At 51.0% G+C, this 26,413-nt stretch overlaps 2 protein-coding genes across 3 annotated transcripts in view; both read left to right on the top strand.

Moving 5' to 3' along the window:
* Nucleotides 1-1,275, top strand: part of Atraid (all-trans retinoic acid induced differentiation factor) — a 5,612-nt gene extending 4,337 nt beyond the window's left edge. Inside the window, exons 6-7 of the mRNA XM_031355442.1 lie at nucleotides 642-739; nucleotides 945-1,275. Coding sequence (XP_031211302.1) covers nucleotides 642-739; nucleotides 945-1,049 — 203 coding nt within the window. The 3' untranslated portion in view covers nucleotides 1,050-1,275. The remainder of the gene's footprint in view (nucleotides 1-641; nucleotides 740-944) is intronic.
* An 83-nt stretch (nucleotides 1,276-1,358) lies between these two features.
* On the top strand, nucleotides 1,359-25,771 carry Cad (carbamoyl-phosphate synthetase 2, aspartate transcarbamylase, and dihydroorotase). 2 transcript variants are annotated; one of them, XM_031355436.1, is made up of 45 exons: nucleotides 1,359-1,686; nucleotides 1,891-2,030; nucleotides 4,643-4,772; nucleotides 5,213-5,355; nucleotides 5,490-5,631; nucleotides 5,973-6,144; nucleotides 6,318-6,503; nucleotides 6,634-6,746; nucleotides 6,976-7,121; nucleotides 7,347-7,478; nucleotides 7,590-7,823; nucleotides 7,927-8,148; nucleotides 8,248-8,436; nucleotides 8,666-8,790; nucleotides 8,929-9,059; nucleotides 12,511-12,623; nucleotides 12,803-13,047; nucleotides 13,219-13,465; nucleotides 13,907-14,005; nucleotides 14,169-14,393; nucleotides 14,481-14,663; nucleotides 14,870-15,088; nucleotides 15,368-15,535; nucleotides 16,161-16,343; nucleotides 16,433-16,537; nucleotides 18,982-19,221; nucleotides 19,475-19,556; nucleotides 19,749-19,915; nucleotides 20,014-20,178; nucleotides 20,338-20,469; nucleotides 20,692-20,893; nucleotides 21,195-21,385; nucleotides 21,468-21,608; nucleotides 21,773-21,874; nucleotides 22,286-22,382; nucleotides 22,701-22,751; nucleotides 23,018-23,062; nucleotides 23,165-23,334; nucleotides 23,428-23,502; nucleotides 23,957-24,169; nucleotides 24,370-24,495; nucleotides 24,654-24,809; nucleotides 24,898-24,999; nucleotides 25,180-25,274; nucleotides 25,394-25,771. In XM_031355436.1, the coding sequence occupies exons 1-45, from the start codon at nucleotides 1,368-1,370 to the stop codon at nucleotides 25,494-25,496; spliced, it is 6,966 nt and encodes a 2,321-aa protein (XP_031211296.1). In that variant the 5' UTR covers nucleotides 1,359-1,367; the 3' UTR covers nucleotides 25,497-25,771. The 2 variants fall into 2 exon arrangements, with proteins under 2 accessions (XP_031211296.1, XP_031211297.1); XM_031355437.1 differs by lacking the exon at nucleotides 22,701-22,751.
* Nucleotides 25,772-26,413: the final 642 nt, after the last annotated feature.

Genomic DNA, 26,413 nt, shown 5'->3' with positions numbered 1-26,413 from the left:
TCTTTCTAAAGGGCAGTTACTCTCTACTTTAGAAAAGTAAAGATACCAAAGTGCCTTTTGCCCTGCGTTCTCTATTCCCCTGACAAGTTTTTCATTTTTGTTGTTGCTGTATTCTGATTATTTTTCTACTTTTGTTGTTGTTGTTTTGATACAGACTTTCTCTGTATAACAGCTCTGGCTGGAACTCACTCTGCAGTCTGAGCTGGCCTTAAACTCAACAAAGATCTGTATGCCTTTTCCTTCCGAGTGCTGGAATTAAAGGCCCTCACTACCGCCACATCAGTTTTTCTTCTATTGTTTCTTTTTGTTTTGATTTTCTGAGACAGAGTTTCTCTATGTATTCCTAGCTAATCTGGAACTTGCTATGTACACCAGAACTCACAGAGATCTGCCTGCCCCTGCCTCCCAAATGCTGGGATTTACGTGTTTACCACTATGCCTGGCTTTTCCCTCTACTTTTGACTTACAAATAAGGAAGAATCTAAGCAGATTTGAAAAAATACCTAATGAAATCCAGTGATCTCCTCCCCCCTACAAGTACTAATCAGGCCCAACCTTGTTTAGCTTCTGAGATCAGAGGAGCTTGGCTCTTCAGAGTAAATGGCCTTAGACTCCAGTGACTGTTTTTCTCTGGCTCCCAGAAATGTGTCCTGAGAATGGATCTTGTGCATCTGACGGTCCTGGTCTTTTGCAGTGCGTTTGTGCTGGTGGTTTCCATGGATACAAGTGTATGAGGCAGGTGAGGAATGGGACCTTTTAGAAATAAAGGAATGCTTTAGGTAAGAACGTCTCAGAAAGAGATACAAGAGGAGGAACCGATGCTGGAGGGTGTAGGAAACCAGGGAAGTGCCCAAATGAGGGGATGAGTGACTGAGAAAGAACAGATGTTAAAAGAGGCCCTGGGGTAGCTACGCCATTGTGACTTGTCCGTTTGCTAATCATAGGGCTCATTTTCGCTGCTTATGTTCTTTGGCATTCTGGGATCCACCACGCTAGCCATCTCCATTCTACTTTGGGGAACGCAGCGCCGGAAGGCTAAGGCTTCATGAACCAAACAAGACTTCCAGCTCACCCGACTGAGCACCCTGATCTATCAAGTCCTGGCCGCTAGCAGCCAAGTAGATTTGCTTCGTTGACCAATGAGCGGAACTGCTTAAGGCTGAAGCGGCCATCAATAATGAAAGAAGGTGTCAAATTGCACCACCTAGTACAGTAGACTAGTACTAACATATTATTGACTACAATAAACAGCTTTCCCCCCATTGTTTTAGAGAATACTGCCCTACCTGTGTGCTTTCTAGTTTGACTGCTGGTTTGGGAGGGTCGGGTTATTCAGGTCTCCAGGGTTGCTGCTGTGGAACCGCCCCATGGTCCCGCCCCTTACGTGCCCGGTCCCGCCCTTCACGTTGCCGGCTGCCTGCGCCGTCGCAGTTGTGCTTCAGCTCACTACGCTTAGGGCTCCGGCTTGCAGCTCCCGCCTGCTCTCCAGCGCCCCGCGCAGCGAGCCACGTGGACCAACTCCGGCGCGCGGTGTTCGCTTGGTTCCAGTGGTGCTTGCCGCGCCTCCCGCATCTCGGTGCTCGCCCGGTCTCAGCTCCGACCCCATGGCGGCCCTGGTGTTGGAGGACGGGTCGGTGCTGCAGGGCCGGCCCTTTGGGGCCGCTGTGTCGACTGCTGGGGAAGTGGGTAAGCAAGCCCGGGCGGGCTGCCGACCCACTCTGCTTAACCTGGCCACCCCGCCTGCACACTCCTCTCCCCGAGTCGGTACCTCCAGCCCCAGCTCCCTTTCACCACTCACGACCGAAGCAGTCATCTCCTCCGGGATTTGCTACGCTCGGGGCAGTGTTCCGGTGGGTGCCCTTGCCAGAATTCAGCCCTGTCTTTCTTCAGTGTTTCAGACCGGCATGGTCGGCTACCCAGAGGCCCTCACTGACCCTTCCTACAAAGCTCAGATCCTAGTGCTAACGTACCCTCTCATCGGCAACTACGGCATTCCCTCAGATGAAGAGGACGAGTTCGGCCTGAGCAAGGTAGTCACACCCAGTGCTTTCTGATCAGAAGTTAACGGTGAAGTGACCACTGACACTCTGCTAGACATCCTGGAGATAACAGCTATACAAACTAAGGCGACCGTGGTTACAGGCTTTTGCCTTGAAAGGCAGAGAGCTGAAGACCTCAGGAGTACCCCCTCTGAGAGTCTTGTGTGTAGTGAAAGCATGGTCCAACAAAAATGGCAAAGGGCTTATGGGAGCAGTTCTCAAAGTTGCAAGGTGTGCAATTTCTAGCTGTTTTGTAAGGAACAGCAAAGGATTTATTTTTTTAAAGTAGCCGAGTCATAGTAGTAAACAATCCTTTAGGGCCTCAACCTTACTAATTCTGCTATCCTTTAATACAGTGGCTAGCCCGGCGCTCTCTATGTTAAACCATATGAAAATTATTGTTGCTACTTCATAACTGTAGTTTTGCTATTATTGTAAGTCGTAATGTAAATATCTGATATTTCTCGTGGTCTTAGGCAACCCCTGTAAAAGAGGCAGGCAATGGACCCCCCCTGCCTTAGGCTGTTATAAATAGGTGAGAAACTGGAAACTAGAAGGGTCATACCCCTTCTAAGGCCAATTGTTGTTGGTTTCTCTATATACCAGTGACATTGGTCACCATCTGGACCCCTTACTTGGCCTTGTTTCATTTTTGCTTCTCCATAGTGTTTACCTCTAGATAAACTCAAATTTCTTCATACAGTGAGGTCCCCCCCCTTCTGTGAAATCTGGAAACTATATTGCCTCTGAGAGTATATCAACACAACCATTAAGATAATAGAAGTCACCATAGCCTAGATGCAGTATTCCTCAAAATTGCTTAAGCCCTGACTCCAGGCTTACAGAGAAGTCTCGCTCTATAACCTTGGCTGGCCTGGAACTCTCAGACCTACCTGCCTTTGCCTCCCAAGTGTGACATTAGTTCATGTGCCTGACAAATCCTTTAATTCTTTGGGTTTTTGGGTTTTTTCATTTGTTTGTTTTTCAAGACAGGGTTTCTCTGTTTAGCCTTGGCTGTCCTGGAACTCACTCTGTAGCCCAGGCTGGCCTTGAACTCAGAAATCCGCCTGCCTCTGCCTCCCAAGTACTGGGATTAAAGGCATGCACCACTGCTTGCCCGGCTTTGTTTTTGTTTTTTGAGACTTTTTAAGACAGGGTTTATCTGTGTATCCCAAGGCTGACCTCAGACTCAGAGATTTGCCTGCCTCTGTCTCCTGAGTGCTGGCTGTTATCCCTACAAAGGATCCCTAGTCATAAACCTTTGAATACCCACATTTTTGTTTACAAGGCAGTATCTTTTTTTTTTTTTTTAATTTTTCTTTCTCTCTTGTTTTTTTTTTAAGATAGGGTTTCTCTGTCTAGCCTTGGCTGCCTGGAGCTCATTCTGTAGACCAGGCTGGCCTCACTGGCTTTGAACACATAGAGATCCACTTGGCTCTGCCTCCTAAGTGCTGGGATTAAAGGCACGTGCCACCACCCCCTGGCTACAAGGCAGTACCTTATGAATTTGATAAATATGTGAAATTGTCAAAAATTGAGACCCATGATAGACAAAGGGTGAATGAGACCTCCTACAGCCCAATGCATTTGCTTTGCCTGAAGTTGTGTACCCAGGTCACTTCACCTGAGGAGGGCCAGCCAAAACACCCTGCAGACCCCTGAAGGCTGCAGCTTAGATAGATCTTCAAACTCAGAACCCTCCTGCCTCGGCTTTCCCTGGTGCTGGGACTGCAGGTGAGGAGGTGAGGCATGGACATTTTTTATTCTTTTTAGTCCTGGGTCTCTGTATGTAGCCCACACTGGCCTTAGGCTTACAGGCTGTGTGTGTGTGTGTGTGTGTGTGTGTGTGTGTGTGTGTGTGTGTGTGTTGTTTTTTCAAGACAGTTTCTCAGTGTAGTCCTGGCTATCCTGGAACTTTCTCTAGGTCAGGCTGGTCTCCAATTCTGGGTTTCAATTAAAGGTGTGCAGCACCACCATGCCCCCGCCGGCTTTATTTATTCATTCTAATGTTCTGTGCAAATATCTTATTACTTTGTCTTTATCACACCTATACAATTATTACCGTGTTTGTTTATATCACCTTGTTAGTTTCTGGCTCCCTGAGGTGGAAGTTCGCACTGTGAAGAGAAGACAAGGGCCCTTACCTTCTCTCACTCAGCTTTGCTCACTGCCTTTGTCTCAGCATCCGTTACAAAGCCGGCACCTAGTGAGCACTCAGTAAATGCTTGAGGATTTAGTCTGTGTCATGTGCAAGAATATATTCAAGACACATTGAGCATTAGCAATGAAGTGGAAAAAGGTCCCTTCTTAGAAGGGAGCTAAATTTGCTGTAGATAATGTAGAAGTGGGGGTGTTCGGAGAGAGGATTTATGAGCTCAATTTTGGACAAAGGAAAGCACCATTTTCTGTTCTCTTGGACACACTGGGCCCATGTTCATTGTTTCTTATAGGACAATGCAAAGTTAGTAAAAGGACTGCCTGCAAAGCAGAGAGTGCTTAGGACTTTGTAGGAATGACACAACCAGATGGTGTGTGTTGGCGGGGGAGTCTTTGAGAGCTAGCTGTGTGTAAGCTAACTCCTCATGGTCTCTTTTCTTCTGTAGTGGTTTGAATCCTCGGAGATCCATGTAGCAGGACTGGTAGTGGGAGAATGTTGTCCCACACCCAGCCACTGGAGCGCCACCTGCACCCTGCATGAGTGGCTGCAGCAGCATGGCATCCCTGGCCTGCAAGGTACGAGAGCAAGCACTGGGGTGTCTGGGTAAAGTACACAGTGCCTAGACAGAGGTATCATATAGCCCAGGCTTGACTCAAAGTCACTTGTATAGCCAGTGATGATCTCCTGCAGCTTCCCAAAGTGCCTGGGCTATAGATGCCCACCACTGCCCAGCTTGTGTTCTTATTCCTATAGTATTGTTTACCATGTTTGTTTTCTTGTAGAAGTTATTTTCAATAATTAGGACTATGTGGATCGTGGTTCAATTTGGATGTCATATTTAGGGCAAGATCACTTCATGGCAGTGCCCTTTCATCAGGGAAAATTCACAAGAATTTTGATGCCTGTAGAACAGTTGTACTTGATCAGGGCCAAGGAGGAGGGGTAACTCCTGGACATCTACCCTCACTGATGACTGAGTTTGGGACCATCATCTGAGGCTGTGCTATTTTGACAGGAGTGGACACTCGGGAGCTGACTAAGAAGTTACGGGAACAAGGGTCTCTTTTGGGGAAGCTGGTCCAGAAAGGGACAGAGCCTTCAGCTCTGCCATTCGTGGACCCCAATGCCAGGCCCCTGGCGCCAGAGGTCTCTATTAAGGTACAGAGGGAGAGTATAGGACATGTTTCTGGCCACAGTTGGGGCAAACTCAAGGACTTCAAAGCTGGGGTTTGTCGTGGGCATGTGTTACACTTGCTGATCGCAGCTGCCAACTGTTGCTCTTCGCTCCTCAGACTCCGCGGGTCTTCAATGCCGGGGGTGCCCCTCGGATCTCTGCTCTGGATTGTGGCCTCAAGTATAATCAGATCCGATGTCTCTGCCAGCTTGGGGCTGAGGTTACCGTTGTACCCTGGGACCATGAGTTAGACAGTCAGAGTGAGTACCTGGGGCCTGTGCAGATGAGCGGCATGGGTTTGAGCAGAAGAGCTGTCTCTCAGAACAGCTGATAAAAGTCAGGATGGGTTACAGGAAGGAAGGCAGACACCAAGGATTCGGCTTCTGTGGTCCAGGGTGGGTGTGTGCTTTTATTTTACAAGTTTAATTATTGTAATAGCAGGTGCAAGTGTGTGCCACAGCATGGCAGCTTTAAGGAGTCTGGTCTCTCCTACCAGGGGTGCTGGGGATTGAACTCGGGCCACCAGGCTTCACAGGTGGGGCTTTTTTTCCGTTGAGCATCTCATCAGCCCTTGGGTGTCAACCCTTTCTGCCCATTCCAGAATATGATGGTCTCTTCCTCAGTAATGGACCCGGAGATCCTGCCTCTTATCCTGGTGTGGTGTCCACACTGAATCGAGTCTTATCTGAGCCTAACCCCCGACCTGTGTTTGGAATCTGCCTTGGACACCAGCTGTTGGCTTTAGCCATCGGGGCCAAAACTTACAAGATGAGGTAGGGCTCCTGGGAGCAGAAGGAGCCCACATAGCACTGTCTTGAGAGCTTGGGGTAATTGGTGTGGAAATGGTCATTGAGCTGTCAGAAGCAATGAGATCTAAAAGAGCTGAGTTTCAGGTAGTGGGGGAGAAACTGGCAAGAGGGGTTGTGACTCTTGTCCTACTCTCCAGATATGGAAACCGAGGCCACAACCAGCCCTGTTTACTGGTGGGCACTGGGCGCTGCTTTCTGACGTCCCAGAATCACGGGTTTGCTGTGGACGCAGATTCGCTGCCAGCAGGCTGGGCTCCTCTGTTCACCAATGCCAATGACTGTTCCAATGAAGGCATAGTGCATGACAGTCTGCCTTTCTTCAGGTGAGCAGGGCAGTGTTGGGGGTGACAAGGGACCATGAAGATCGGAAAACAAGGCACAGCAGTGGCCCTCAGTCCTCACTGTGGCCCAGGCAGTGATGTCAAAGGTTCTGTCATTCAATCTCTTCATTAGTGTCCAGTTTCACCCAGAGCACCGGGCCGGCCCCTCAGATATGGAATTGCTCTTCGATGTATTTCTAGAAACTGTGAGAGAAGCCGCAGCTGGGAACGTTGGGGGCCAGACAGGTAAGTTCCTTCATAGAACCAGGATGTAGACCTAAGAACAGGGCTAGCCCAGAACTAGTCAACAATGAACTGTGGGCAATCTGTGCCATTTCTGTCTAAGGGAACTCCAAACTCCAGAGTTAGGGAATCTGGGCGCTCACCCTCCCTGTGCTTTTCTGGAAGTAAGGGCCTAATGTGGATGGCCTCTGGAATTCACTCACCCTGACACTCCATGATTTTGCATCCACAGTAAGAGAACGCTTGGCTCAGCGCCTCTGTCCCCTTGAGCTTCCCATTCCTGGTTCTGGGCTCCCGCCACCACGAAAGGTCCTGATCCTAGGCTCAGGGGGCCTCTCCATTGGCCAAGCTGGAGAATTTGACTACTCGGGCTCTCAGGTAAAGCGAATGGCCTCGCACTGGCACCTGCGACCTGTTGAGTCTTGAGGAGCAGGAGGAGGAGGAAGGCATGAACACTTTGCAGGGAGGAGATGGATCAGGTCTGCGGGCCATATAGATGTTGAGGCCAGGAAGAATAGAAGGCACTTACTAAGGACAGAGTGCATGGAGGGGAAGAAGTACCCAAGTCCTGAAGAGGCTGACTGGCCATTTTTGTCCTGTTAGGCAATTAAAGCCCTAAAGGAGGAGAACATCCAGACATTACTGATCAACCCCAACATTGCCACAGTGCAGACCTCTCAGGGGCTGGCAGACAAGGTCTACTTCCTTCCCATAACACCTCACTACGTAACCCAGGTATGACTCAGATGAGGATGATGGGCAAGGGGGTTTGCTGGTCATCCTGGATGCTTGAGCTGCTTCGATCTACTTCCCCCTAATGCCTTTGGTTCCTACCTCCTGCCTCAGGTGATTCGTAATGAACGCCCAGATGGTGTGTTGCTGACTTTTGGAGGTCAAACAGCCTTGAACTGTGGTGTGGAGCTGACCAAAGCTGGGGTACTAGCTCGGTATGGGGTCCGGGTCTTGGGTACACCTGTGGAGACCATTGAACTGACTGAGGACCGACGAGCCTTCGCTGCCAGGATGGCTGAGATCGGAGAGCATGTTGCCCCCAGTGAAGCGGCAAATTCTCTTGAACAGGTTTGTTAGGTGTTTGGGTAGAAGTGGAATGTCATTTCCTCTGAATCTTATTTCTTTGGGATCCAGAAATGACTTGTTGGTTCATGTCTCCCTCTCACTGCAGGCTCAGGCAGCTGCCGAGCGACTAGGCTACCCTGTGCTGGTGCGAGCAGCCTTTGCCCTGGGTGGCCTTGGTTCTGGCTTTGCTTCCACCAAAGAGGAACTCTCAGCTCTTGTGGCTCCAGCTTTTGCCCATACCAGCCAGGTGCTGATAGACAAGTCCCTAAAGGGCTGGAAGGAGATTGAATATGAGGTGGTGAGAGATGCCTATGGCAACTGCGTAACGGTGAGTGCTGGGGCCTCTTCAGACATAGCAGGGCCTGGGGATGTAGCCTTCAGGGCCTTTTGACCCCTTTGTTGGTAACCTCTGTGACCCCATTTGTAGGTATGTAACATGGAGAACTTAGACCCACTGGGTATCCATACTGGTGAGTCCATAGTGGTGGCTCCAAGCCAGACACTGAATGACAGAGAGTACCAGCTTCTTCGACGGACAGCTATCAAGGTCACCCAGCACCTGGGGATTGTTGGGGAGTGCAATGTGCAGTATGCCTTGAACCCGGAGTCTGAGCAGGTGAGGCTGATACTGTGGCCTTAGTACCTTGGTCTTTGGGCCTCAAGGTTAAGAGGTTTCTTGGTCCTGCTTACCCTAGAGTGAAGCCAGGATTGTCATGGTTGTAACGTGGGGAGGCCCTTTTCACTCTCAATCCCTAGTAGGGGCCCAATCATTTCTCCTCTCCTTTTTGAGCTCTTTTCTAGGCCAGGTAGTGGTGACTTATTCTCTCTTGTTCTCCCATTTGCAGTATTACATCATTGAAGTAAATGCCAGGCTCTCCCGAAGCTCTGCCCTGGCCAGTAAGGCCACAGGCTACCCACTAGCCTATGTGGCAGCCAAGCTGGCATTGGGCATTCCCCTGCCAGAGCTCAGGTATAATTTGGGGGAATCCTGGTGTTAAGGGCAGGGGAAAGTTGAAATTATTCATAAGACAGGGCCTATGAGAGGGACTGCAAGCTCACCCTGTATATTCTTCTTTGTCTTTTTGGCACCCAACTCGCTAATGCTCAGAAACTCTGTTACGGGAGGAACAGCAGCCTTTGAGCCCAGCCTGGACTACTGCGTGGTAAAGATTCCTCGCTGGGACCTCAGCAAGTTCCTGCGTGTCAGTACAAAGATCGGGAGCTGCATGAAGAGTGTTGGTGAGCTTCCTACTCCCGTGGGTCCTGCTAGAACCAGGAGACCAGTCGTCCTCAGCTTTCCTAATGCAGCAGTCCTTTAATACAAATCATCAGCTGGGCATGGTGGTCCATGCTAGCCCGTGCCTATAATTCCAGCACTCAGAAGACAGAGGCAGGTGGATCTGTCCATTTGAGACCAGCGTGGTCTGTAGAGCCAGTTCCAGGGTAGCCAAGGCTACATAGAGAAACACTGTCTTGAAAAGCAGGAGAGGGGGGGTGAGGGTGGGGCGGATAGAGCTTTCTCAGAGTTAATGGGTACATTTCAAGTTATAGTTATCCTCATTAGGAGCAGGGCTCAAAAATCATCTGGAAGCCTGTGTTGGAATATAGTCCCTGGGATCAGATTATTTGATCTCTCTTATTTAACAAACCGATAAATTGAGGGGCCACAGGAAGAAAGTGACCTGGCTGAGGGCTCACAGAGAAGTAGGGGGTCAGAGCAAAAGCCAGATCTTGCTGGTTGTGAACCCATCGTTCACTGCATCTCTCATCTTCCTCGAGACACTTCATCCTTGGCGTCTCACTTCTAGCTGCATCATTAGGTTGATAAATTCCAGTGACATTTTGTTCACTGTTTAAATATTTCCAGGGGAAGAGTTACTGATGCTTTCCTGTAAATCCTTAATTCTTAAAATTTGTTAGTATGCTGTTTGTGTACACAATATATGTGAGGCTAGAGTGTGCATACCACAGTGCAGATGTGGGAGTCGGGACAATTAGTTCTTTCTACCTTTATGTGAGTTCTAGGGACTGATCTGGTCACCAGGCAAGCTCCTTTCAGTGACCGGAAGTCAGCATGGTACGCCATCTCCTCCTCCAGCAACTACTTCTAGTATCTACAGTGGAATTTTGTTTTAACACAGAGTTAAGATCAGAGCGAGATAGCAAAAGTTACCTAACAGAAAGCTTTAGCACTCAGGAGGCTTAAACAGGAGGAGTGTGAATTCATGGCCAGTCTGAGCTACATAGTAAATTCTATGCTAGCCTAAACTGGCAAGATACTGTCTCAAAAACAGAACAAAAAACCCACTAGGCTGTTTAGAATATGGTGTGACTCAGCGGTGAAGCAGGCTGGAATCCAGCTAATAGGCTCTGCAGTGTCTCTACAAAGGCCTCGTCTGAGAGAAGATGCACTAGTTCGGGTACCACCAGCTGATTTGGATTAGCATGTCACCATGCTTCCAGGCTCCATTAGAGCACAAGTGGCTTTTAAACAAGTCTGAGCTCAGATATTGTTTCAGAATTTTTAGAAGTCCTCCAAGACTGCCAAGATGTTCCTTCTGGAGATGAGTTTCTGTTATATGAAAATTATAATAAACATGGGAACAGAGCCATAATTAAATTGTGGCTAAAATAAGTGGGTTGGAAACAGGATAATCAAAGATTGATTGATTCCCAGCTGAGACTATAACTTTCTTTGTGTTTTTTGAATTTATCTTTTTGAGGCAGGCTCTAGCAGTGCTATCCACGTTATAGATGAGGTTGGTGTGGTGTGCACTATGTAGCCATATACTGTCCCCAAAGTCTTACAGTCTTCCTGCTTCAGGCTCTTGATCTTTCTTTTCCCCCTAGACAAGATGTCAATATATAGCCATACCTAGCCTGGAACTTGCCATGTATAGAATAGCCTGGCCTTCAGCTTATAGCGATCCTCCTGCCTCTGCCTCACAAATGCTGAGATTACAGGCCTGAGCCACCACACTCAGCCTCAAGATACTGTGATTAGCAGAACTCATCTACAATGTCTTCCCACTGAGTAGGAAGTTGGTTAGAGTTTACACTTTGTATCTAGGACAGCCTTCTGTGGTGGGGTTGGTGCTTAACAAGGGCTACAGTTACTCTTTCCCATTGTCTTGCACTTCTGGGAATCTTTTCTAAGTAGTAATCTAAAACAACAAGTACTACAGCCTCACTTACCACCATCAACACTTAAAAGCTAAATGTCCTTCAGCCATTCAGCAGGTGAATTACAGTAAACCAGGAATTGATGTAGTGTTTATGAGGTTGTACAGCTGTGTAGGGAACGGCTTCAGATGGTGGGCAGGGGACACAAAATTGGTACGTATACTACAGTTGTCTATAAAACATATATAGAGGGAGAGTCCAGGAAGAAAAACTCATCCTTGTGTGGGTGTGAGTGTGGTTGGGAGTGGTATGGGGAGCTTGTAAGACCAGAGGACAGTATCAGGTACTGTTACCCATTTCTCCCCTCCCCCCCTTTTTTCAAGACCTGGCCTGAAACTGTTTTAAGACAGGATAGGCTGGCTGACTGTCCGGCCAGTGCCCTAAGGATCTGCTTGTCACCATCTCCAGTTCAAAGATTATAAGCTGCATCTCCACACCTAGCTTTTGTGTGGGTTTGGAGCTTGAACTCAGGTTCTAGGCAATACATCACTGACTATCTCCTTAGCACCTCAAATCTGTATTCATTCATTCATTTTGAGGCAGGGTCTTTCTACATAGTACTGGCTGTCCTGGAACGTAGACCAGGTTGGCTTCAAACTCCACAGAGATCCACTTGCCTCTGCCTCCCAAGTGCTAAGACCAAAGGAACACACCACTTTTTTTTTTTTTTTTTTTTTTAATGCAGTTAGCAGCTGGATGGTGGTGGCAGCTCAGACCTTTAATCCCAGCACTTGGGAGGCAGAGACAGGTGAATCTCTGAGGTCCAGGCCAGCCTGGTTTACAAAGTGAGTTCCAGGACAGCCAGGGCTACATAAAGAAAGCGTGTCTTTAGGGGAGGAAGAGTGGGAAAGAGAGAGAAGTACAGGCGGATACTCATCTCAAGAGTGGGATTACTTTCCCGTCATCCAGACTTCTTAATGTTCTAGGAGGAAACACTCCAGATGGTACCATCATGATGTGAATAAAGCAGGCCAGATAGCTGGACAATTATCAGTAGTTTGGGCTGCTGCTATTAACAAGTTCTAGAATCTACAGGCCCATTTTATACATGCTGGTTCCATATTCACACACAGCACAGGCTTGTCTGTGGAAATGGTAGGAAAAGAGATTGTGTTTAGATTTCTTTCTTCTCTTCTCTTTCCTTTGCTCTCTCTCTTCCTTCCTCTCTTTCTTTCTTCCTTTCTTTCTTTCTTCCTTTTTTTTTTTTTTCCTTTGGTTTCTCAAGCCAGGAATTCTCTGTAACAAGCCCTAGCTGTCCTGGAGCTCACTTTGTAGATCAGACTGGCCTCAAACTCACAGAGATCCGCCTACCTCTGCCTCCCTAGTGCTGGGATTCAAGGCATGCACCACCATGCCCAGCTTGCTTTCAGGTTTCTTAATGGTGAAGCATCATAAGACACCACCGCCTTGAGAACCTACCAAAGATCCAAGTGAAAGCCATGAGTGTGTTGGGTATCCCTACTTCTACCTGCCCTCCATGCTCGGTCCCTCCATTCTGTTCTTCCAGGTGAAGTCATGGGCATCGGGCGTTCCTTTGAGGAGGCCTTCCAAAAGGCCCTGCGCATGGTAGATGAGAACTGCGTAGGCTTCGACCATACAGTAAAGCCAGTCAGCGACGTGGTAAGCAGCTCTCCTCTCCGCAAGCACCCTGACGTGGGCCCTGCTCCACACCACCCCTCAGCTGGTTGACAGTAATGGCAGCAGCGTTCACATGATTTGCTATTCCTCACTTCCCTGGCTGTATTTTTCCCCACCCCTGCACTGCCCTGCATCCAACCATCTGTGCTCTTCCCAAACAGGAGCTAGAGACACCGACAGATAAGCGGATCTTTGTGGTGGCTGCTGCTCTGTGGGCTGGCTACTCGGTGGAGCGCCTCTACGAGCTCACCCGCATCGACTGCTGGTTCCTGCACCGCATGAAGCGCATTGTGACCCACGCCCAGTTGCTGGAACAACACCGTGGACAACCTTTACCCCAAGACCTGCTGCACCAGGCCAAGTGCCTCGGCTTCTCAGACAAGCAAATTGCCTTGGCGGTCCTGAGGTCAGAGATGGTGGGGAGGGAGCTTTTGCCTCAGGAGGGCCATTGGAGGGGAACCTTGAAAGTTCTTATCTTCATCTGCCCATAGGATGTTTCCTTGCTAACCCCGCCCTAGTGCTTGCTTATCAGTCAGTCTATACTCTGTTCCCACGGCCAGTCTTTCTCTTCTTTTAGCACAGAGCTGGCTGTTCGGAAGCTGCGTCAGGAACTAGGGATCTGCCCAGCAGTGAAACAGATTGACACAGTTGCAGCCGAGTGGCCAGCCCAGACAAATTACCTGTACCTGACATACTGGGGCAACACCCATGACCTCGACTTCCGGACACCTCACGTCCTGGTCCTTGGCTCTGGCGTCTACCGGATTGGCTCCAGCGTCGAGTTTGATTGGTGTGCTGTGGGTTGCATCCGGCAGCTCCGGAAGGTTAGAGGCCCTGTTCTCTGTGATGGTTGCCTGTCCTCCCACAAAAAATCCTGGATCTTCCTGTTCATTAGGAATTAATATAAGTCCTATAAGAAAAACAACCTTCTGTTGTGGGTTTTGGGTTAGGAACCTTCCTTAAGGTACCTACCTATGTATATAGCTGTTTCACGGCAGGCTGGCAGGCTGGCAGGCTGTTTTGGGGGCTTTGGGGGCTTTGGCTTAGCTTCTCTGTGTGCTTCCTCTTTTGAGTGTTCTATCTGCATGTACACCTGCATGCCAGAAGGCATCAAATCCCATTACAGGTAGTTGTAAATCACCTTATGGTTGCTGGGAATTGAACTCAGGACCTCTGGAAGAGCAGCCAGTTTTCTTAACCACTAAGGCATCTCTCCAGCCCCTGTGTGCTTCTTAATCCCTATTGTATTCCAACCCCTATGGCAGATGGGTTATAAGACTATCATGGTAAACTACAACCCAGAGACAGTCAGCACCGACTATGATATGTGCGACCGACTCTACTTTGATGAGATCTCTTTTGAGGTGAGAGGGATAAGGGCTACCAAGGTACTTAGGGAATGAGTGGGATAGTAGGTTGGGCAGTCAAAGATTCCTTGGTACTTGGTGGGGGTGGGGGAGAGAAGCCCTGAGCGAGACAGCTTCCTTGAGTTCTTTGGTTGCCTTTGGTTCCTTTCCTGTACTACAGGTGGTGATGGATATCTATGAGTTAGAGAACCCCGAAGGTGTGATCCTCTCCATGGGTGGGCAGCTGCCCAACAACATGGCCATGGCTTTGCATCGGCAGCAATGCCGAGTGCTGGGCACCTCCCCCGAAGCCATCGACTCAGCTGAGAACCGATTCAAGTTCTCCCGGCTCCTAGATACCATCGGTATCAGCCAGCCTCAGTGGAGAGAGCTCAGTGACCTGGAGGTAGGCTGGGGCCCGGCAGGAAGTTAAGGGCTAGATGTTGTTTGTGAGTGAGTGTGACCAGCCCCACTGAACAAACTGTCCCCTTAGTCTGCTCGTCAGTTCTGCCAGACTGTTGGGTACCCCTGCGTAGTCCGCCCCTCCTATGTGCTCAGCGGTGCTGCTATGAATGTGGCGTACACTGATGGGGACCTGGAGCGCTTCCTGAGCAGTGCAGCAGCAGTCTCTAAGGAGCACCCCGTGGTCATCTCCAAATTCATTCAGGAAGCAAAGGTAAGGGTTTCCCCAGCAGCCCCAGAGGAAGCTGTGCACTGGCTGCGTCATAGGTACCATGGGCAGGGGTGGGGTGGGGTGGGGTGAGGGGTTGTCCAATGATGTCTGAGACAACGATGACAATGATGTCTCACAAAGGGAACTCCTTAGTGGGGGAGGAGAAAATGACCCTCTCCTATGACCCCACTGCCTGTGTCTGCCCCCAGGAGATTGATGTGGATGCCGTGGCCTGTGACGGCATCGTGTCGGCCATTGCCATCTCTGAACACGTGGAGAATGCAGGTGTGCATTCAGGTGATGCCACGCTGGTGACCCCCCCACAAGACATCACCCCTAAAACTCTGGAACGGATCAAAGCCATTGTGCATGCTGTGGGCCAGGAGCTACAGGTTACAGGGCCCTTCAATCTGCAGCTCATTGCCAAGGTAATAAGTCGGCAGGAAGGGACAAAAGCCTACAGTTCCTCCATGTTCTCTGCTGGCTCCACTGCCACAAAGCCCTGCACTGTCTCTTACCCTCACCCACATGGGCAGCAAAGCTTGGGAAGGGGTCATGTCTAGAGCCCACTGCAGTGTCAGGACTGGTAACTGCCATCCAGCTGAATCCTCACTGAATTGAGAGAGAGAGGCTGAGAGCCCAGGTCAGTAGAGTGGTGGCAGCACTCTTGGGCTTCACAAGGCCTGACCTGAAGTTTCTTCCCCTAGGATGACCAGCTGAAGGTTATTGAATGCAACGTGCGTGTGTCTCGCTCCTTCCCCTTCGTGTCCAAGACACTGGGTGTTGATCTCGTAGCCTTGGCCACAAGGATCATCATGGGGGAGAAAGTAGAGTCCGTGGGGCTCATGACTGGCTCTGGAGTCGTGGGAGTAAAGGTAAATGGGGTGATGGGGCCCTTGAGCCTGGTGTACAGATCCTCTAATTGCTATAACAAGCTCAGGTGGAAAACTAGATGGTTCTGTAAGATGTGAGATACCTGACTGCTTTATTTAATTTTTTTATTTTTTTTGAGCTATTGGAGACTCGAACCCATGGCCTCAGGCAAGCGCTCTGCTGCTGAACTAAGGAAGAGAGCTTAATGAACAGAACTCTCACCCACCCAAGGCATTATTGCCCAACCATAGGATGATACGTTGGTCATCATCCCTTAAGAGTTTACCCTGTAGGAGGCAAAAGAAGTTTGGTTCAAAAATAGCTTGTTATAGAACAGTCTGTGATACACCTACATAACCGAGTTATAAACCAAATGTACAAGGAGTTTGGAGATGGGCGGTGTTGTTTCTCAGAGTATGTTTTAGGAGACGGGGTGGTTCTGGAACCGAGTCTTGAGTGGTAAGGCTGTTGGATTTGCAGAGCTCCTTGAGCCTGGGTCCAGGGCCAGAAAACAGCCAGAGTGGAGGCAATGTGGAAGCTAGAGGCCCAGCCTTTCTGTGTGGATCTGATGGGGCCCCTTTTCTGCCCCGACTCCTGTCTCTTCTGTCCTGCTGCTCCCCCACCCAGGTACCTCAGTTCTCCTTCTCACGCTTGGCCGGCGCTGACGTGGTGCTGGGTGTAGAGATGACCAGTACTGGAGAGGTGGCCGGCTTTGGAGAGAGCCGTTGCGAAGCCTACCTCAAAGCCATGCTCAGCACTGGCTTTAAGATCCCAAAGAAGAACATCTTGCTGACCATCGGCAGCTACAAGGTACCCCACCCCCTCCAAAGGAGGAAAGTCACAAGGCACACGGTGTCCACTGTCTAGGCTAGGGCTCACTTGCCTCTGCTTGGTTTCAGAACAAAAGTGAGCTGCTCCCAACTGTGCGGTTGCTGGAGAGCCTGGGCTACAGCCTCTATGCCAGCCTGGGTACGGCAGACTTCTACACTGAGCACGGGGTCAAGGTATGTGGTCACTCGCCACTGTCCCACAAGGCCCAGAGAAGCCTCTCCTTTCCTTTTGCCACAGGGTAGAACAAGCAGGATGTGTTTCTTGAATGCTCTGTTAAAGTTCTTGTGTTTTGTTTTGGTTTTCTTTCCAAGTCTTGTGCATGCGTACATGTGTGTGGGTTTGTACTGCTATTAGTGACCTAACTCCATTCACATAGGAGAAATGCTTTTTCAGTTGAGAACTATCCCTTGCTGGTAGCAAATAGAGGCAGCCCCTCATCCCAGGCTCCATGGACTCCCATTCTCACTGCAAGCTGTGAGAATCCGCTCAGATAGGCCTTCCCAACTGTCTTAGTCAGGGTTTCTAGTCCCTCACAAAACATCATGACCAAGAAGCAAGTTGGGCAGGAAAGGGTTTATTTAGCTTAAACTTCCACATTGCTGTTCATCACCAAAGGAAGTCAGGACAGAACTCACACAGGGCAAGAACTTGGAGGCAGGGGCTGATGCAGAAGCCATGGAGGAATGCTGCTTACTGGCTTGCTTCCCCTGGCTTGCTTAGCTTGCTTTCTTATAGAACCCAGGACTGCCAGCCTGAGGATGGCACCACTCATAATGGGCCCTAACCCCCTTGATCACTAATTGAAAAAATGCCTTACAGCTGGATCTCATGGAGGCATTTCCTCAAGGGAGGCTCCTTTCCCTATGATAAATCCAATTTGTGTCATCTTGACACAAAACCAGCCAGTACAATTAACCCCTTGTCAACTTGACACACAAACACATCACTATTAAACCTCAACCCTTACTTTCTTATTCATCCCCAAGAGCTAAATAACTTTAAAAGTCCCACAGTCGCCGAGCAGTGGTGGTGCATGCCTTTAATCCCAGCACTTGGGAGACAGAGGCAGGCAGAATTCTGGGTTCAAGGCCAGCCTGGTCTACAGAGTGAGTTCCAGGACAGGCAGGGCTACACAGAGAAACCCTGTCTCAAGTCCCACAGTCTTTGCAAATTCTTACACATTAAAATTTCAAGCCCTTTAAAATATCCAATCTCAAAAGTCTTTTTACAATTCAAAGTCTTTTACCTGTGGGCTTTACTAAAATATTTTCTTCCTTCAAGAGAGAAAAATATCAGGGCACAGTCAACAATCAAAAGCAAAAATCAAACTCCAACCGTCCAATGTCTGGGATCCACTCACGGTCTTCTGGGTCCCTCCAAGGTCACTTCTCCTGCTCTGCCCTTTGTAGCATGTTAAGCTCAGGATCATCCCATGGTACTGGCACCTACAGTACACTGGAGTCTTCCGCTGCAACTAGACTTCACCAATAGCCTTGCATGACTCCTACAGTCCTGGGCAATCAACTGCAACTGAGGTTGCGCCTTCACCAATGGCCTTCCCTGGCCTCTCACAGTGCCAAGCCTCAGCTGCTCTTCATGACCCCTTCATGCCTTCAAAACCAGTACCACCTGGGTGACTCTTACACATTGCCAAGTCCTGCTGCAGCACAAGGTACAACTTGGCTCTCTGGAACACAGTCTCTTTGCTCTCAGAAAACACTTCCCAGAAGAAGTCACCTCAATGATGCTGGTCTTTTCTTAATCACAACTAATTTCTTAGCTCCAGCCAACCAGTATCAATAGTCCCAGTAATGCAAAGGATTCACTTTAGTAATTCTGGTATCTTGTTAATCACAGCTGATTCTTCAGCCCTAGCTAACCAAAACAACAGAATCTTCATAATCAAAATAGCAACAGCCCTGATAAGAGTTTCTGGCTGCTGATTTCTCTGTGCCTCTCATCATTGACATCAAGTGAATCACAAGCCAGGCCTCCATCTTCTGCACTATTCTCAACATTATCTTCACCAAGCTCCTACAGAACATCCCACAGAGCTCTTAACATCCCATTGGCTCTTCTAGCTCAAAGTTCCAAAGTCCTTCCACAGTCCTCCCCAAAACATGATCAGGTTGTTACACGAATACCCCACTATGCTGGTACTAATTTGTCTTAGGGTTTCTAATCCTGAATAAAACATCATGACCAAGAAGCAAGTTGGGCAGGAAAGGGTTTATTCAGCTTAAACTTCCACATTGCTGTTCATCACCAAAGGATGTCAGGACAGGAACTCACACAAGGTAGGAACTTGGAGGCAGGAGCTGATGCAGAAGCCATGGAGGAATGCTGCTTACTGGCTTGCTTCCCTGGCTTGCTTAGCTTGCTTGCTTATAGAACCCAGGACTACCAGCCCAGGGATGGCACCACTCATAATGGGCCCTAACCCCCTTGATCACTAATTGAGAAAATGCCTTACAGTTGGATCTCATGGAGGCATTTCCTCAAGGGAGGCTCCTTTCCCTATGATAACTCCAACTTGTGTCAAGTTGACACAAAACCAGCCAGTACATCAACTTTTTCTGGGGTGATGTTGGCCTTGACCTTTGTTCTGGGCTGGCAGGTAACAGCTGTGGACTGGCACTTTGAAGAGGCTGTGGATGGTGAGTGTCCACCACAACGGAGCATCTTGGATCAGCTGGCTGAGAATCACTTTGAGCTAGTGATTAACCTGTCAATGCGTGGGGCTGGGGGTCGGCGTCTTTCCTCCTTCGTTACCAAGGGCTACCGTACCCGACGTCTGGCCGCTGATTTCTCTGTGCCTCTCATCATTGACATCAAGTGTACCAAACTCTTTGTGGAGGTAACACAGCCCCCGGTGCTGGAGTGACAGGTGCCATGATAGGGGAAGAGAAAGTGTGTTCTGGGGGTAGGGAGGTGGCATTGTGAAAAGGTCATGTTCACGGTAAAGCTTTGTGGCTCCAGAGGCAGGAAGGTGGATGGAGAAAAAAAGCGTGTAGGTTATGGAGAAATAGGTCCTTACTTACCTCCCAGGGCCACCACCCCCACTCCACCCCCATCTTTTAAATCTGTCCTGATTTACTTTCCACTTGCAGGCCCTAGGCCAGATTGGCCCAGCCCCTCCTTTGAAGGTACATGTTGACTGCATGACCTCCCAGAAGCTAGTGCGCCTGCCTGGTGAGTGAGGCCTTTGGGGTGGTAAATACTGCTGCAGGACTGTCTGCCTTGGGTTTTACAGACTGTGCAGGTCCTAGAATCTCTCTTGTTGTGAGCTCCCTCTGTCCATGGTGCTCTTGATTGGGAACTTGTATCAGTGGCTGTAACTTTTCTCCCATGCCAACTCTGATCTTGCCCCCCACCTTCTCCTAGGATTGATTGATGTCCATGTGCACCTTCGGGAACCAGGTGGGACACACAAAGAGGACTTTGCCTCAGGCACAGCCGCTGCCTTGGCTGGGGGCGTCACCATGGTCTGTGCCATGCCTAATACTCGGCCTCCCATCATTGATGCTCCTGCTCTGGCCCTTGCCCAGAAGGTGAGCCATTCACTATACCCCAGGGTGCTGGCACCTTACTGACTTACGTGGGCATGGATGCCAGCAAACCTTACCTCATGTGTATGTACCCTATCTAGCTGGCAGAGGCTGGCGCCCGCTGTGACTTTGCCCTATTCCTTGGAGCCTCATCTGAAAACGCAGGGTCTCTGGGTACTGTGGCCGGATCTGCAGCAGGCCTGAAGCTCTACCTCAACGAGACCTTCTCTGAGCTGCGGCTGGACAGTGTGGCCCAGTGGATGGAGGTAAGCAATGTGTCACCGCATGCTTTCTCTTTGCTTGAGGCCTCATCTACATGAGCTGCCAGCAGAAAGAATTCAGGGGTTTCTGAGGACCCTGGGCTCTGATGAGTGCAGCGAATCAGAGGCTCATCAGTTTCTCTCATCAATTCTTTCTATCCCCAGCATTTTGAAACCTGGCCTTCCCACCTCCCCATTGTGGCCCATGCGGAGCGGCAGAGTGTCGCTGCGGTCCTCATGGTGGCTCAGCTGACCCAGCGTCCAGTGCACATATGTCATGTGGCTCGGAAGGAAGAGGTGAGAGTACATCAGAGATCCTGGTACCCTTGTCACTTTCCTAGGAAGACCAAAGGTCACCACAAGTCCTTGGAGGCAGGAAGGGGTGGGAGAGCCCAAGCCAGTAAGTACCCTTGGCACATTTGGCCCTCACTGTTCTGAGAAAGAATGCCAAGCATAGAGACTTGGAAGGGCAGGGTGTGTCATGTCAGGGGCCTCCTGTGGGTTGTCCTCTCTCCCCAGATCCTGCTGATTAAAACTGCAAAGGCCCAGGGATTGCCAGTGACGTGTGAGGTCGCTCCTCACCACCTGTTCCTAAACCGGGAAGACTTGGAGCGCCTGGGACCTGGAAAGGGAGAGGTCCGTCCTGAGCTTGGGTCCCGAGAAGATATGGAAGCCCTGTGGGAGAATATGGCGGTCATTGACTGTTTTGCCTCAGACCACGGTGAGAGAGCCCCGCATGCATCTCCTGCCTCAGTGTGCTTGTGCTCCAACTGAAGCTGTGGGGCAGCTCGACGAAGAACGTGGCAGGCAGGCCCAGACTCTGGGGTCCTTAAGCACAGGGATTGACAAGTGCTCATCGAAAGAAGGAAATGAGAGGCTATGTGTGCAGGGGCTAAGCCCCAGAGGGCAGCCGGGACATGGCCACCGGGGTTGGTAGTGAGGACCCTGGAATTGCTCCAAGTGAAGTCTTGGGATGAGGTGGCTGAGCCTGTCTCCCAGAGTGATAGCTGTTTTTCTCACAGCTCCCCATACCTTGGAGGAGAAGTGTGGGCCCAAGCCTCCCCCTGGCTTCCCGGGGCTAGAGACCATGTTACCGCTGCTGCTGACAGCTGTGAGCGAGGGCCGGCTCAGTCTGGATGACCTGCTACAGCGATTGCACCACAACCCTCGGCGGATCTTCCACCTGCCTCTCCAGGAGGACACCTATGTAGAGGTGAGGGGTGGAGCGAGGGCCTGGAGTTGGGGAGATTTCCACCCTCAAAGCTGTACTCTGTGTGACTTGACCCTTCGGACAGGTGGATCTGGAGCACGAGTGGACAGTCCCCAGCTACATGCCCTTCTCTAAGGCCCGCTGGACCCCGTTTGAAGGACAGAAGGTGAAGGGCACCGTGCGCCGTGTGGTCTTACGAGGGGAGGTCGCCTATATTGATGGACAGGTATGTGTGTGGTTCCCAGTTGGTCTCAGAAGTGACCAACTGTTTCGTTTTACTCCCTGTCTAGCACAGCCCTGTGTTCTAGGTGACATTTTCTTGCTGGTGTCTGCTTCTCTGAGTCTCTGTGAACTCCGTGCTCCTTCATGCTCTCTGCCTTCCGTGTGCAGGTGCTGGTACCCCCCGGCTATGGACAAGATGTACGGAAGTGGCCTCAGGGGGCTGTTCCCCAGCCCCCTCCTTCAACTCCTGCCACCACTGAAATAACCACGGTAACTACTCTGCCCCTAGGCTGGATCTGGCCACCAGCCCAGGGGCGTGGCCTAGGGCTGGGCTAGCAGCAGTTTCATTGGTGGGAAGTGCTACACTTGATAGTTGAAGTCACACTGCCTGCCTCCCTGTCTACTGCGGAGTGGACTTAGTTTTCAGTGCAGGAAGCCAGCTCTGAGAATCACAAACCTGGTGTTCATTGTGTCTGCCCAGGCTTTGTTGCTAGATTGCACGCACCTCCAACAGGCCAGGTGTCTGCCAGCTGGTGACAGCATGTTGCAAGGCTGCAGCGGTGCAGAGGTGGGGTGGGGTGAACTCTGTACACAAGGGGCCACTGGCTTCTCCCCAGGGACTGTGTGTGTGGCCAACATGGGTCAGTAACTTCTCAACATGCTGGGCCATATCCATTGCAGACACCTGAGAGACCACGCCGAGTCATCCCAGGCCTTCCTGATGGCCGCTTCCACTTGCCACCCCGAATCCACCGGGCCTCTGACCCAGGTCTGCCAGGTAAGAGGTCCCTGTGGCACAGAATGCAGGCTCTTTCCTACTGACTTGTATAAGGATAGATGCTGTTCCACAGAGCCTGGTATATAGAGGGATGGGATCTGTTCTACATCGTGTCCGTAGTAGGCCAGGGTTGGGGGCCTAGTTACCCAGGATCTGATTCGGGCCCTTCTCAAGACTCCATTGTCCTCTTTCCTGCCACACTCTCTTGCCCTTGCGCCTAGTCTGATCCACTGTACCCTACTCTGACTAAAGTAGTTACTACAGTAGGAAGTAGCATCCCATAGCATCTTCTCACAGGCCTTTTTCTGTTGTGGGCAGCTATGTACCTCCGCCCAGGAGCTGGGATCTCATGGGGCAGCCGAGCGTGGGGTAAATCCCGCTTGCTGGTTGGTGTGAACTTGGCCATTCCTCTGCCTCAGATCCTTTATGCCAGCTGGGAAGGCCCCGGGAGGGCACACTTGGCCCATACAGCACAGCACAGCACCACAGGGAGTCCTGGGCCCCTCCCCATAGATGCTGCCTCCTTCCTGCCCCCCTAACCTGCTGTAGCACCTGTGGTTTGAGGTGGCTTTAACACAAGCACTGGGAGCACTGCCATAGCCACCGGGTGACCTCTGTCCTCTTGTCATCTGCAGCTGAGGAACCCAAAGAGAAGCCACCCAGGAAGGTAGCAGAGACAGGTGAGCCCACACTGATGCATATTTACCTGGGGGCCACTCTGTAGTCTGATCCGAGTAGGGGGGCCTTCTGACCAGCCTCTTCTGCATCACCCCTCACTGCAGAGATGATGGGAACCCCTGATGGCCCCTGCTACCCTGCACCACCAGTACCTAGACAGGCATCACCCCAGAACCTAGGGTCTTCTGGCCTGCTGCACCCCCAGATGTCACCCCTACTGCACTCCCTAGTGGGCCAACACATCCTGTCTGTCAAGCAGTTCACTAAGGATCAGGTACCTGAGGGACACAAGGAGGTGACACCCAGAGCCTGAGGGTTTGGAGTGTGAGTGGCAGGACCTGCGAGACTGACCTGAGATCTTTCATAGATGTCGCATCTGTTCAACGTGGCACACACACTACGGATGATGGTACAGAAAGAGCGGAGCCTCGACATCCTAAAGGTCAGGGCCGTGGGTTGCAGCCTTTGCTTCTTTATGGCCCCCAGGGCGGGGTGAGGGGGGGGACTATGCTCAGTAGACAGTGGGCCTGCCTAACCCTGCCATCTGTCCCTTCGTGTATGTATGTGTACAGACTGCACGGTCGGCAGGTCTCTGCTCTAGAAGGTCCTTTCCATCTGGACCAGCACCCTTGACTTCCTCCTAGCAGTGACCCTACATATGGGGTCATCTGATCTGCATTGCGTTAGTCACGGGAGACAGCCATTGACGTTTGCAACCTGGAGTCATACACAGTCATGGCTTTAGCTCTGAGTCACAGTAGTGTGGAAATGTTGGGTGGTGGCAGGTCTCAGGGGAGTTTCTCAGCATGGTCTGGTATAAGTAGGAGGCGAGTGCTGCCCTGTGTGAATTCCTGAGGAAAACATGCACATACCCCTTCCATTGGTCCACTCCCCAGGGGAAGGTCATGGCCTCCATGTTCTACGAGGTGAGCACCCGCACCAGTAGCTCCTTCGCAGCAGCCATGGCCCGGCTCGGGGGCGCTGTTCTCAGCTTCTCAGAAGCCACATCCTCCGTCCAGAAAGGCGAGTCCCTCGCCGACTCGGTTCAGACCATGAGTTGCTATGCTGATGTCGTTGTGCTCCGACACCCTCAGCCTGGAGCTGTGGAGGTGAGGCCATCCTGTCCCCTCAGTACTCTCAGATGGGTGGCCAAGACTGAACCCAGGAACATAATGTCCCTTCCTGCCCACACACAGTCTTAGGTTGGGCTAGATGGGTGAAGGGACCAAGGAGATGCAGAGTGGAGGCAGGAAGAGCCTTCCAAACTGCAGAAGGCAGGGTGGTTCTCCACTGTTTCCTGTCTTCACAGCTGGCAGCCAAGCACTGCCGCAGGCCAGTGATCAATGCCGGGGATGGAGTTGGGGAGCACCCCACTCAAGCCCTGCTGGACATCTTCACCATTCGAGAAGAGCTGGGGACTGTCAATGGCATGACGGTGAGGGTGGTGAGGACTGGCAGGGGAGGGTGTACTCCAGACAGGGTGTGCCATGTCCAGGAGGCCTGGGCACTGGCTAGTCCTGAGGCCCAAGCCTTGGAAATGGCAGGAGGGGTGCTTTGTTGTGAGCCCACCTGGTGACTGGCTACCTCCTTTAGATCACTATGGTTGGTGACCTGAAGCATGGACGCACAGTGCACTCCCTAGCCTGCCTGCTCACCCAGTACCGTGTGAGCCTACGCTATGTGGCACCTCCCAGCCTGCGCATGCCACCCAGTGTACGGGACTTTGTGGCCTCCCGAGGCACCAAGCAGGTGAGATCCTTGTGGCTCAACCCACACTTGAGGGCCTGGGGTTGGGTGGTGAGAGCTCTGCAGGGCATTTGCCTGGCTCCCTCCCCAGGAAGAGTTCGAGAGCATTGAGGAGGCGCTGCCTGACACGGATGTGCTTTACATGACTCGGATCCAGAAAGAACGATTTGGCTCTGTCCAGGAATATGAAGCTGTGAGTACAAGGCCTGGGGCTGGACCACAGGGCATCCATGTGAGAAGATGGGAAGGGGCACGGGCTGGAACTGAACAGTTAAGTTCCAGGTCCCAAGGTTACCAGGTTATGAGTGTGTGAAGCCCCAGTGGTGTTCTCTGTGGCCATCTCTGTCCTGAGTCTGTCCTACCTACCTTACAGTGCTTTGGTCAGTTCATCCTTACTCCCCACATCATGACCCGGGCCAAGAAAAAGATGGTGGTGATGCACCCAATGCCCCGTGTCAATGAAATAAGGTGAAGTGGGCCCTCTGTCCTGGGGTACTCTTGGGCTGGCTGTGGCGGGGGCGGGAGGGGGGCTCTGCCTGAACAGGCTTTCCAGGAGCTGAATGGTAATACTTTTGCTTCTCTCACAGCGTGGAGGTGGACTCTGACCCCCGGGCAGCCTATTTCCGCCAAGCTGAGAACGGCATGTACATCCGCATGGCTCTGCTTGCCACCGTGCTCGGCCGTTTCTAGGACTCAGCCTCCTCTTGTCTCCTCAGGCCCAGCTGCTGGGCAAGGAGTCCCGATGCCCCCCACGGGGGCAGCACGCTCAGCAGACATCCTGGAGCGTACAGATAGCCCAAGCATATATGTACAAACTGGGACCATGCTTTAGGCTCCAGGCGAGAGTACTTTCTGACTTGGGAGTGTAGTCTCAGATACTGGGGCCCCTCTGCCTCATCTCCATTCTTACACCTCAAATCTGTACAGTTACTTTTGTACTGACTGTAATAAACAGCCAAACAGTTCCTGGTTCGTCATAAGTACCATGGGCTAGCAGAGGATGCCTCTGGTAGGAAGACACACACATACATACACATACACTCCACTGGGCTCTGTAAGGTTCCAGCTGACACTTGGTGCTCTTCGATTTGTATGTTTTTCTGACATCAAAGCTCTCCTAGAGACTCTGGCTTATGTCCAGCCTGCTCTGGGTTAAGCGGTAGTCCATGTCCTGAGCAGTGGGGCTTGGCCTTCTTGATAGAACATCCAGGTCCTGGTGAAAGGGAGGCCATGCGCTGGGTGAGGGGTGCTAAGATTCATTGTCCTCTAGGCATTAACTTCCTTTCTGATTAGCCTTGTCCATCAATGGCCTAGGCTTCCATCTCATCCTCAGAAGCTTGCCCTGGTTCTCTGGTTGCCATCAGTATGGGGAACCCCTCTTACTATCCCTGGGACCACTGCCTTATGCTGTGGAGAGCTGAGCAGCCTTTGGTGTGGAGCCCCTGGGGTAGGTGCTAAGGGGATGTACCTCTTGTGGCTGCAGGTGAGGGCTTAGGAGCAGCTGTCTGTGAACTTGAACAACAGATGTCATTGTCATGTCCTGTGCTCAAGCGCTGTGTGCAGTGGGAGTAGAGATTAAGATAATTAGCTCATCTTTGTAGTGTGTT

The sequence above is a fragment of the Mastomys coucha genome, unplaced genomic scaffold (assembly GCF_008632895.1).
Source record: "Mastomys coucha isolate ucsf_1 unplaced genomic scaffold, UCSF_Mcou_1 pScaffold6, whole genome shotgun sequence".
NCBI lineage: Eukaryota > Metazoa > Chordata > Mammalia > Rodentia > Muridae > Mastomys > Mastomys coucha.
The sequence above is the reverse complement of the archived record's forward strand: the minus strand, read 5'-3'. Positions and strand labels throughout refer to the sequence as shown.

Bases quoted from the DNA above. Each gene is read 5' to 3' on its own strand.
- Cad (XM_031355436.1), top strand. From the start codon at position 1,368: ATGGTCCCGCCCCTTACGTGCCCGGTCCCGCCCTTCACGTTGCCGGCT. The intron at 8,437-8,665 runs GTGAGGCTGATA...TCCCATTTGCAG, and splicing joins TGAACCCGGAGTCTGAGCAG to TATTACATCATTGAAGTAAA. The intron at 19,222-19,474 runs GTAACACAGCCC...TTCCACTTGCAG, and splicing joins GTACCAAACTCTTTGTGGAG to GCCCTAGGCCAGATTGGCCC.